At 37.9% G+C, this 12308-nt stretch overlaps 1 protein-coding gene across 2 annotated transcripts in view; it reads left to right on the top strand.

Annotated features, from left to right (window-relative positions):
• LOC139977184 (ankyrin repeat and SAM domain-containing protein 3-like) overlaps positions 1-12308 on the top strand; it is a 40883-nt gene that overhangs the window by 19040 nt on the left and 9535 nt on the right. For both annotated transcript variants that reach the window (XM_071986422.1, XM_071986423.1), the window contains 7 exons: positions 855-1101; positions 1379-1577; positions 2969-3090; positions 4220-4301; positions 6953-7085; positions 9490-9639; positions 10773-11535. In XM_071986422.1, coding sequence (XP_071842523.1) covers positions 911-1101; positions 1379-1577; positions 2969-3090; positions 4220-4301; positions 6953-7085; positions 9490-9639; positions 10773-11535 — 1640 coding nt within the window. In that variant the 5' untranslated portion in view covers positions 855-910. The remainder of the gene's footprint in view (positions 1-854; positions 1102-1378; positions 1578-2968; positions 3091-4219; positions 4302-6952; positions 7086-9489; positions 9640-10772; positions 11536-12308) is intronic.

Raw genomic sequence — 12308 nt, 5'->3', positions numbered from 1 at the left:
ATAAAATGTATTCTCTTCCTAATGAGTAGACCATGTTGCTACTGTAAGTAATTCCAGCTTTATGCATCTTTCCCTACCCCATCAAACCTCAAACTGATGCTTTCATTTGTAGTAATACACATCAGTGATTATTTCAAAGTTTATAAAGAAGAGGTGCCTATGATGACGTTTAGTTTGGTGAACTCTTGCTAAGAATAAGGAAAAGGAAATGCATCCTTTAGAGTGTCAACTGGAAAAGGAGAGAAGGAATATAGAAGCTGGTAGTAGGCTCTTTTGAAGAGACTGTACTATGCAATATATATTTTCAACTCACTACAATTTCAATTAGTTATATAAGAAGTTTCTTCACTGTTCTGGATTTTCCAACTCACTACGATTGTAATTTTATTCATTTGCCTTTGTCATTTACTCCATTTCATTTAACAAAGTCTGTTCAAAGTATCTCTTTCGAGATCCGGCTTTAGGAATCACAAATGATTTCGAGTTGGTTAGCATCATGTTTGATCTCTAGAGTAAGGTATATGTCACCAAAGCAGAACTAGTAATGTTCGATACAGGTGACAAACGCCTACAGTGGATTTTAGACCTTCCTTACCAGTTTTGAACCTCTGGACACTCAATCAGCATCCATAGCCTGGTGGTTAGGGTGTCTGCATATAAAGCTGGAGGCCCGGATTCGAATCCTGGTGGAGGCTGGAAGGCTTTTAACAGTTCTGGATTTTCCAACTCATTACGATTTAAATTTATATACATGCATATCAGTGTGCATCATAGGTGGGAGATTAATTACACAGTCTCTACAATTGTGAAAGTTTCATATTTCACCAATGTTCTTGTACATTTCCCATTTGCAGGCTGATGTTCTCATGGGAAAATCTGTCAAGTAGGTTACCAAAGAGTGGTCTGGGGGATGGAGCAACCTCTGGATACCGTCAGTGATGAAGCCAGCAGTGAGTCAGACTTCCTGGATAAGAGCCTCTCAATGTGGATTGGCTGGAATGAATCACTCCATGATGATGTGACCTTTGACCCCATTCCATTAGACTTGCACACAGCAGCTTCTCTGGGTGATTATGACTTTGTGAAAGAGCTGCTTGCAAGGTAATAAACCAAATCCATTCTTTGTCTTCTATCAGTTTTACTCATGGTAGCGGAAGCTGGCAGAAATCTCCTGTAGTCTTACATTTCTTGATCTGTGCTTGTGCATGTAAGCTTACATTTCCTGAGCTGTGAATGTTCTTCACTTTTCCCACCCAAGCTACATACAGGTCTCTCCCCCACCCAACCTCCACTCCCTTCCTCTCAGGAGCCACCTCTTCACACCAAGGTCCCACCTCCAATTGGGTTACATCTCTGAGGTTTGTCCGTTTCCTTTCAGGCCAGACACTGACCCAAACAGAAAGAACAGAGGGGAGTGGACACCTTTGATGTATGCCAGCTACATTGGACACGACAACATAGTAAACCTACTCCTGGACACTAAGGTGGACGTTAACATAGGAACGGAGTCTGGCACAACACCACTGATGCTTGCGGCAAGCTGCGGCAATGAGAGTGTGGCTTACTTCCTACACCAGGCAAGTAAAGGGAAAAGAACACTAGGGTATTCATGAATGTAGAGGGTTTGTTGGCACTGATGTCAAAGTTCATGTGAAACAAAGATTAGAAGACATAGCAATAATAGGTATAGGAAAGCATCATGTACTTCGTCTCGCTTACCTGTATACCCACAACATTAGCACTCTGGTTCTACGATACCACTACATTCTACTGTACCACCAGAAGTGCCTCAACGTGTTTTTTGTGTGGACGTTGTTTTTCCATCGGATCTGTGTGCTATGTAGGTTGTGAGGAGACAGGTAAGCTTATAGCTTGTAAATATCCAGATGTGATTTAGCTTTTGGAATATGCAGCCCACACTAACATAAGGAGAGATGAATCCTAATAGGAATTAATATATATAATCTTTCTCCTCTCCATCCCTTGTCTACTAATCCCCTTACATCTATCTCTTTGTGTTCACCATGCTAATTAACCTGTCTGTATTCTGTGCATGTTTTTGTCCCTTCTGTTACCGTTACTTGTCATTTAGCCTCTGAAGAAGATCCTGCTAGGATCGAAACGTCAGGCCAACTTTTACTTTTACACAGACATTAATATACACAGTGCTTATTCTCTCTGTATGCAGAAGGAATCTAAACATCCAAGAATCAACAAAGGGTGAAAGTACCTGTAAAACATGCATGATTTACACACTTAGGGAGAGTTTGTTAGGCATGTGCCAGAGGGGTCCATCAAGGGGGAACACCGTCATTAAAGTATCTCCTTTGTCATATACAGTATACTGTAGTTTCTTACTGAAGATGATTATTTTTACTTCTATAAGAGACACGGAACAACTTGTTATTAAAACTTTAGTATGGATATCAGTGTGCCACATGAAGTAAAAGTTAAGTGTTAGAACAACCATAGACACCTAATTGATAGAAGGACTTAAATAAGTAGCAGTGTTACTTTCGCTTCTTTTAAGTGAACCAGAGTATAATAGATATATATATATTAGTTTTAACAAAAGTATCAATTTCAATCGTTAGGAGATGCGTTGAACAGAGGCAACACAATGTTTCATTTTCACTTGAAGAATATGATAAATTAAAAGCATCCATGTGTTGTGGATGTGTGGAATCCAAAATTCTATCACAGAAGTGTTTTCAAAGCGGATGATTCGCAGAGGCAGACAGGTAAATATCGTTGCTCGTAAATCCCCAAACCAGTAACTATTCGGGGGTTTGTCAAAGGTCTATGCTAGGCCTATTCTTGTGCTGAATTTGGTCTGGCAACTATTATTGATGAGAAATGATGGTGGCGATGGAGGTCTTGGTTGTTGGAGGTCTTGTGGTCAAAACATGTGAAAGACATGCTTTAAAGGGGTTACAAGCTGATTGTTTTTCCTGTTTTATCTGTCCAGAATGGGGCAAAATTAGACATTCCAAATGAACGAGGTTGGACGGCTCTTTTCCACGCTACCTACTCCGGACACCTGAAAGTTGTACAGCTCATGGCAGACCTGGGTGCAGATATCCACAGAACGTAGGTATTTGAGGAAACTGTGACATTATACAGTAGTAATAGATTCCTTTAACAGAACATATTTCCACAGAATGTAGGTATTTGAGGAAACTGTGAAATTGGACAGCAGTAATAGATTCCTTTAACAGAACATATTTCCACAGAACGTAGGTATTAGAGGAGACTGTGAAATTAGACGGCAGTAATAGATTCCTTTAACAGAACATATATCCACAGAATGTAGGTTTTTGAGGAAACTGTGAAATTAGACGGCAGTAATAGATTCCTTTAACAGAACATATATCCACAGAACGTAGGTATTTGAGGAAACTTTGAAATTGGACGGTAGTAATAGATTCTTTTTACAGAAGATATTTCCACAGAACGTAGGTATTTGAGGAAACTGTGAAATTGGACAGCAGTAATAGATTCCTTTAACAGAACATATTTCCACAGAACGTAGGTATTTGAGGAAACTGTGAAATTAGACGGCAGTAATAGATTCCTTTAACAGAACATATATCCACAGAACGTAGGTATTTTGAGGAAACTGTGAACTGGAACAGTGGTATCAATAGATTCTTGAACACTCCGTGTGCAATGAACACATTGTTTTTATGTTACCCTGTCTTTTCCTGAGACAAACAAGATCAGTTAAGCTTTGACCAGTATTAAATTCCCTGTACATCATGAGTGCTCCTATTTATGAACCGTTCAAGAGAATTGCAAGAAAAAAGCCACATGAATCCATGCGATGGCAATGGCTTGTGCATGTAATGGTTTGTGTGCATGTTATGGTCACATGAGGTCAACAGAGGTCAATAGTGAAACTCTTGTGTAAACATGATGACAGAAGATTTGAAAATTTAAATGAGCAATAGTTAATCCTTGAAATCTTTTGTGTAGTATAGTGTTAAAAGTAATAGCACATAATGAACAAAAGAAGAAAAAAACTAGCTAAAGGACTAGCTAGCTATTTAATATCTGTTTGTATGTTGCTACTGCTACTTAATTTGGAAGATTTTGTGTTGTTTGTTGTAGGTAAAGAGAACACATTTTGGTGGAGCAGATGGAAGATTCATCTTTGGTATCTGTTTGTAATGAAGGCTTAATCCGTTATATCTTTCTTTTCTTTCTATTTTTCCGACAGGGAATTTAATCTGAGAGTCACGCCATTGATGCTAGCAGCAGCAGAAGGTCATGAAACCATTGTCAATTATTTACTAGAAAAGGTATTAGTTTGATGTGTCTATTTTCATCCCTCTTTCTATCCACAATGTTATCAATTGAGCACTCTTTTTTTTTCCATTGCGCATGAAAAGAGGAAAACCCCCCAAAAAAAGACATTAGCGGGTCACATCATCTTTCCCGCATATTGATAATGCTTTAAGCATTCCTTTAATACTAAAGTGAAAATTATTCAACTTTTCTTTTTTTCCGTCCATTTCCGCTGTTAGTTTGAAGGCATAGCAATGATGTTAACTCACCCGTACAAGTTTCTCTGTGAAAGTCATTTACAAGAATGTTGAGTCAGATATATTTATAGTTCCTAGTTTGTAGAAGAAAACCTTTACGAAGAAACCTCTTTAAGCTAATGCAAAAGACCATCCAGGTTGCTTCTTCAGGGGAGGGTATGGGGAAGGGGGTGGATAGGGGTGGTGGGGGGGTTAACTGTATTAGTTGTATTCCTCACTTTCTTTCTTATTTTTGCTTATGTTTTATATCTTTTCTTGGCTTACTATTTTGCTTCAGGAGTGTACACATGTCAAGCTCATGCACAAAGATTTTTTTTTTTAAATTTTAAACATGTTTCCTTTCTTTTTTTAACATCTTTCCTCTTCGATGTTTATCATTGCTTATACTGTATGTTCTTTCACTTTCTGTATTGATGTTGTAGAGGAAAAAATGTATAAATAAATGAAAGTGTTAAGTTGGGTTTTCATGAGCTAGCTGGCTGTTATTGAGCGTGAGAGCGTGGTGGCCAATTCGCTAAGGCGTCGGACTTGTGATCCAAGCCTGTCACTTGCCTCATTCCACCCAGGGGTTAAATGGGTACCTGTGAGGTAACTTGTCATTGGGCACAGTATATAACTGCTGCCGACTGGAGGGATTGTCTCTGGGACAGGTTATCATTGACCAGGGGTAATATAATGTCTGTATAGCGCTTTCAGACCTATCGCTGGTATAAAGCGCTATATAAAAAGCAAATATTTATTTATTTTATTTGTTATTTCTAACATTACATAAGTCATATCAACCAAAACCAAGGTTATCAATGATGGTGTTACCATCTGTGATGCTGTTACCATATATGTTACTGTTACCATCCAGATTCAGTATTCAACTGTTCGTTTTTTCTTCATAACATCGCTCATGCACGAAGCAAAAATAATCTCACACGTTTGATGTTTGCAGCACAAACATGGTACAAACACATTAGAATTGGCTTGTAGCATCGGTCCCTGGATCGTAAAGAAGAATGTGAAATAATGAATGACAACAAAAAGGAAAGTCTTTTCATCGTGACAGCTCTGATAGTTCTAAATGATTACTTTCGGTTTTTACAAAGAATAAAAACTTAATGCTAGATGTATATTAGCATAACATGCAAATTAAAGGCATGAACAGAATTTGGTGGCACTAGACATAAACTATACTGGGGTACTACTGACGATTTTACAATATATTGTTTTTGCATGATAAGACAAAATTGCACTCTATGTAAATTATGCGAGGACAAGGAATAAACAGTTTTCCATATCTGGGGTTAAACTCTGGAACTCATTAGATATTATAATTAAGTCAGCCTCAACCTTGAACTCTTTTAAAAATAGATATGAAAAAGTCTATTGTCAACTTATCAATGCCAAAACTAATTTCTTACAATTTTTACTGTATTGAATTGTGACAAATTCATTTTTTTTATATATATTTTTTTTTTATATTATTTAATTCTTGTTTTGGAGTTTTGTTTCCTTTTACCAATTTCTCTCCAGTAAATATATATATATATTTATAATATTCAAATGGGGAAAATATTTTTTAACCATTGCGCTTCTATTTTGCTCCTTTTCCATGCATTTGTATAGCTTTAATATTGCATATCAATTAACATGATGAATGTTTTTTTCTTCTTTGTACTTGTCTCTCTAGATTGTATTGATTATCAAAATATTCGTTTATACCTTGTTAAACATTCATGTACTGTACACAATTGCTGGAAATAAATTGTTGTCATAGCCATTGACAATTGCACTCTATTATAAATCTATCATCGAAAAATTCACCACAACACAAGTGAAGCTAACCAATAGTTACAGGGAATTGTAAGTTAATATGCCTTGAACCGAATTATATTAGTTATGACCAAAATGTGTCAAATTTAGTGGCATAAACTGTGCTGGAAAAAAAATTGGTCTTAATTTATTGAATGCCATATTGTTGGTCAAATCATTATTTTCGGAGAAAAAAAAATAATTCAGATTAAAAAAATAAAGAATAACAAAAATTAATGGATTTTTAAAATTTTTATTAAGAGTCTCTTACTGTGTGTTTAACAGATCTGGGGCGGACTAATGTAATTGATTGTTGAACTCGAGATTATTCTTTCAGTACATAAAGACATAAATTTTAGACAGACAAAATGGGTGTCCATTTATACTAGGAAATCATATAAACTTCAACCTGGAAATGGAATTTTAAGCTACAAAACTAAATGTAAATTGACTGCAATCTTTGCTCTTCTCTCTAAACACTTTTCATGCTGCTTGAACTTTTCATAAACCTTCCACTTTTTCCTTTGTTTTAATCAATTGTCATCTTCCTTTCACATGTTGTTTTTCATTGTTTAATTCTGTTTCATATTTTCCCCTCTTTTTTAAAGGGTGTGGATGTGAAGGTCAAGAACAAAAGAGGTGACACAGCAAGATCGTTGGCTATGTTGAATGGAAACATGAATGTGGTAGCCCTGATAGATAACATTAATGTAACAGCCTCTACTCTTAGATCTGAACCAGGTAAATATCAAACCAGGTAAATAGTGTGGGGGAGTGGGGAGGGGTTGAATGGAAACACGAATGTGGTAGCCCTGATAGATAACATTAATGTAACAGCCTCTACTCTAAGATCTGAACCAGGTAAATATCAAACCAGGTAAATAGTGTGGGGAAGGGGGGGGGGGGTTGAATGGAAAAATGAATGTGGTAGCCCTGATAGATAACATTAATGTAACAGCCTCTACTCTAAGATCTGAACCAGGTAAATATCAAACCAGGTAAATAGTGTGGGGGAGGGGAGAGGGGTTGCATGGAAACATGAATGTGGTAGCCCTGATCAATAACATTAATGTAACACTCTCTATTCTTGGATCTGAACCAGGTAAATATCTATCCAGGTAAATCGTGTGGGGAAGTGGGGGAAGGGGGGGGTTGAATGGAAACATGAATGTGGTAGCCCTGATCAATAACATTACTGTAACACCCTCTACTCTTAGATCTGAACCAGGTTAATATCAAACCAGGTAAATAGTGTGGGGAAGGGGGGGGTTGAATAGAAACATGAATGTGGTAGCCCTGATAGACAACATTAATGTAACACCCTCTACTCTTAGATCTGAACCAGGTAAATATCAAACCAGGTAAATAGTGTTGGGGAGGGGGGCTGAATGGAAACATGAATGTGGCAGCCCTGATCGATAACACCCTCTACACTTAGATCTGAACCAGGTAAATATCAAACCAAGTAAAAAGTGTGGGGGAGGGGGGGTTGAATGGAAACATGAATGTGGTAGCCCTGATCGATAACATAACTGTAACACCCTCTACTCTTAGATCTGAACCAGGTAAATATCAAACCAGGTAAATAGTGTGGGGGGGGGTTGAATGGAAACATGAATGTGGTAGCCCTGATAGATAACATTAATGTAACACCCTCTACTCTTAGATCTGAACCAGATAAATATCAAACCAGGTAAATAGTGGGTGGAAGTGGGGGGGTTGAATGGAAACATGAATGTGGTAGCCCTGATCGATAACATTAATGTAACACTCTCTATTCTTGGATCTGAACCAGGTAAATATCAAACCAGTGTGGGGGAGGGGGGGGTTGAATGGAAACATGAATGTGGTAGCCCCAATCGATAACATTAATGTAACACCCTGTACTCTTGGATCTGAACCAGGTAAATATCAAACCAGTGTGGGGGAGGGGGAGTTGAATGGAAACATGAATGTGGTAGCCCTGATCGATAACATTAATGTAACACCCTCTACTCATAGATCTGAACCAGGTAAATATCAAACTAACAATCTCAAAATCAAGGGAAAACCCCCAGTATATGACAGGTCTTCATGTAGAGTGATCAGGGATTAAGAGTCGCGTGGGGTTTTTAGACTTAAGTGAGTGATATGCAATCATGGAAGGGATTAAACTTTTTGAATGGCTGTTTGTATTTACATCTTCATGAATATTCATAACTCAATAATACCTATCACAACTTAAACTGTAGGATCAGAGGCAAAACGAAAGTCTAATAATGATGAATCGATAGGGAAGGTATGAACCTTCAGGTACAGTAACCTCTACCATGGGCTTTGGATTTGAGAGATTTGGGAACTTTGGAGAAATGTTTCCAGTCATTACTCAGCATTAAAATACCTACAACTGTATAAGTTTTAATTGCAAGCACACACAGTGCGATATATTACAGGTTTGTTACACTAAAAGAGATAAATGCTAATCAACGATCAAAAGGAACTTGCCGACCATGACAAACCCAAACGAAGCACTACATTGATAGATCATGACAACTTTCAGAGGTAAAGCCTTGCAAACTCCTACCCCTATTCTTAGTATTGTTGCTCTGTACTTGGACTTGTTGATTTGAACTCATTTCCAGTAATTAAATATGAGCTAACACAAAATTATTGTACTTAAACCATTGTACTAGTGCTGGTACACACACCAAGGGGAGCTCGTACTCAAACTCTTGCTGTACCTCTACTCTCCAAGCCTGGTGTAGGCATGGTTGCCCAGAAAAGTTTCTGAAACATCCTAATGTCAATCATGATCATCTCAATAAATTAGATAAAATTGCTATGTTAAATAGGCAGAAGAACTTTCATTTGTTGCTATTATTTACTACTCACAGCCAATTTTTCAGTGATGGGATGGTTTTAACAAGTTGGATTGCAAATCATTGCATTTTTTTTATTCCTCTGAAAACAGTGAGGTGGCGATGTTGGTAATATTTTTTCGGAAAAAATCAAAGAATCCGTCACCTCACAAAATGAATACCAGGGAACCCCTGACATTAAACACATCCACAACTGAAATGAAAAAGTTACTACGTCTCTTTTCTTTTTTCTCTTTTAATTATTAAATGATTTAAACAAATTTTGGTTCATAAACTTGCTTTCTCAGACCTTGACTTGAGCTCATCAGATGAGAGCTTTCATCCACCGAATCGTCCTCATCACAGGAAGGGTGGGACTGCGAGAGGGAAGGGACCAAGTATACAGGATGGACCGGCAATGTTTGCTCGGATGCAGACCCTTCAGAAGAAACGCTCAGGTAAGTCAAGGAGCAAATTACATGAATAGGAAGTCAAAGCAGAGGTTTGTTAATAATTGTGTTTATATGTCATCAATTTGTTTTCCAAACTTATAGAGTGATTATTCAAAGTAAGAACTCAACTTTAGAAACCCCCCCATCTGCTCCCACCTGGATTTTGTTCAACAATTTGGTCTCCCTGGACAATGCTGTCATAGTAGTTATAAATATGCACATTTATATAATTTCCAACTTTACTTTTAACCTTGCTTGTCAGATGATATTATGAAAAAGCCACAATAAAATTATTAGGGTCTCAAATGGCTTCGTTCAATACAGAAAATTTGTGTCCTACAAATTTAATGAGACATTCTATATTTTCATTATAAGCATTTGAAGTTGACGCCTAATTTCATAATTTGTGGCAGGTGCAATTTTCGGAGGACTATAAATGGTAGTTGATGGTTTCAGGTATTTTATCTTTCCTCTAATGGTTCAGTATGGTAACCACCGCAGAGAATAGTTTATCTCATGTCACATCCCATGCAAACTGCTATGCAAACTGGGCTAATTGCTGTACAAACAAGTGCAAAAGATGTATAGGACTGGAGTCTTTGTACACAGTAACCATAATACTTAATTAGAGACAAAGTTCAGAGCTATGGAAACTGCTATGCAACATTTGAATGCTAATTTAATCCTTGTACCAGAATCTGGCGCCTTGGATCATATCATGCAGAGGGTCATGGGTATCAGGACTTACTGTATCAATGTGGTCAAACATATTGAAACCAATATGTTGAAAACAATATGTTGAAAGCAAAATACTCTCCATGCATATATCATAAAAATTCTAAGAAGATTAATCTCATCTGGCAGGGAAAAAAAAGAAGAAAAGAAACCACTATAGATTGTTGTTTGAGTTTTATGATGGATTGATTTACAGAGTGACATCAGATCAAGCAATTCTCTTATATCAGGATATTACAATAACAGGCTGGTTTGTAAAATTAGTTAAAAATTAAAAAAGTAGTTTACAGACAAAGAAAAAGAAAGCAACTTGAAGTATTGAGACAATAAGTATGTTTATGTTCACAAATGCTGTTAAATATTTACTGCTACTCACAAAATGAAACTCTGTTTTTGTTTCCCAGATGTACCAGATGAGAGGTCATCTTCATCCAGAGGGAGAGAAGCAGAGAGGGAAGAGACTAACCCTTTCTGCATCAGTGATGCGGTCACGGTCAGAAGCAGCGGGGGATCCAGCTGTAGCAGCAGTGGGGGAGGGGGAGGGTTAGCCGCAGCCCTGGGATTGAGCAGAGAGGGCAGTATATCAAGTAATGATGGGGAGGCAGAGCACCTCCTACCTAACCTCAGTCAACACTTTGCCAGTCCAAACTCGTCGTATTCTACAGCCCTGTCAGATTTTGTCACCCACCTGAGCGGTGGGAGGCTACCCGATCAAGACTCTAGACACGTTACCGTCCACAAAGAGAACCCCAGAGGAACCCCTTGTGACCCTGCCGGTCAGAGAACTTTGGGCGACTCAAAATCAAAGAATGTGACCTTTGACCTTGAACCCATGCGGATGCTACCAGCTGACCATCTACCGTACCAGACTGGACGTACATCGAAAGATGCGGACATCGTTCAGCCACAGGGAAACCAAACCGTACCTCCTGCTTCTAGTATAGGATACACCCCTTCGATTCTTCCATTATCGAGTAGGGTTGTTGTACATCCCCCGTCCGAGGGTGACACTGTAGGTCATAGTCCTGTGTATCCCTTTAATGATTTACAAGGCCTTCTCAAGAGTTTAAACCTCTCCAAGTATATTTCTGTCTTTGAGGAACAGGACGTGGACCTCCGTGTCTTCCTCACGCTGACTGACAGTGACCTCAAGGAAGTCGGCATCAAGTGAGTGTTTGCTTCCTTCAGTTCAAATTTTTGGGGAAAAGTTTTGCATCAAGTTTGATTCCATGTGGTTTGTTGTTTATGTCTGGTATTCTGTTAAAGTGCTGTGTACATTTCTCATTTGACGATTCATTTTTTTGTAAAATAGTTAAGATAGCAGCATGGTTATATGGAAAAGGGCACATTTAACCTGTTTACATTGAACGTTTGCTTCAAAGCCTTCAATGGAAACCTTGAATGGAAACCATCAAAATTGATGTCAGAACTGGTCAAATCTGATTTGAAAGAGAAAAGAAAAAATTTGAAAGAAAAAAAAAGCTATGGAAGAAGCACTTTACTGTTTGAACTTGTTCTGGAATTTGACAACCTCCAGGATAAAACCAGAGTCCAAACGTTAAATGGACATTCCATGTATATATGCTGACAATGTGTATATAAACAGTATAACAGTGAGTTAACATACAACACCTCACATAGAGTGACTTAACTTCAATTGTAAGAGAAATTTGATCCTTCAACAGCATTACAGTTTCCTTAAAGATAAGATCGTAGGGGGAAAACCGGGACAATTTGTAACATTTGGGTCAAATACAAACCGCATCATAAAAGGAAACATGTTGCATGTCCTGTCCTGATATACTACTAGAGATTAGGCTATTGTGTTGCTATGGTGATATCGAAGTGCACCGTTTTGGCTAAATCAAAGTTATAAACAACATATTCCTTTTGTCAGGAAATCCTTGATGATGTCATGAAATAAACTTGTAACAGAAATA

The sequence above is a fragment of the Apostichopus japonicus genome, chromosome 12 (assembly GCF_037975245.1).
Source record: "Apostichopus japonicus isolate 1M-3 chromosome 12, ASM3797524v1, whole genome shotgun sequence".
Lineage (NCBI taxonomy): Eukaryota > Metazoa > Echinodermata > Holothuroidea > Aspidochirotida > Stichopodidae > Apostichopus > Apostichopus japonicus.
Note: the sequence above shows the minus strand (reverse complement) of the source record. Positions and strands in the feature narration are given on the sequence as shown.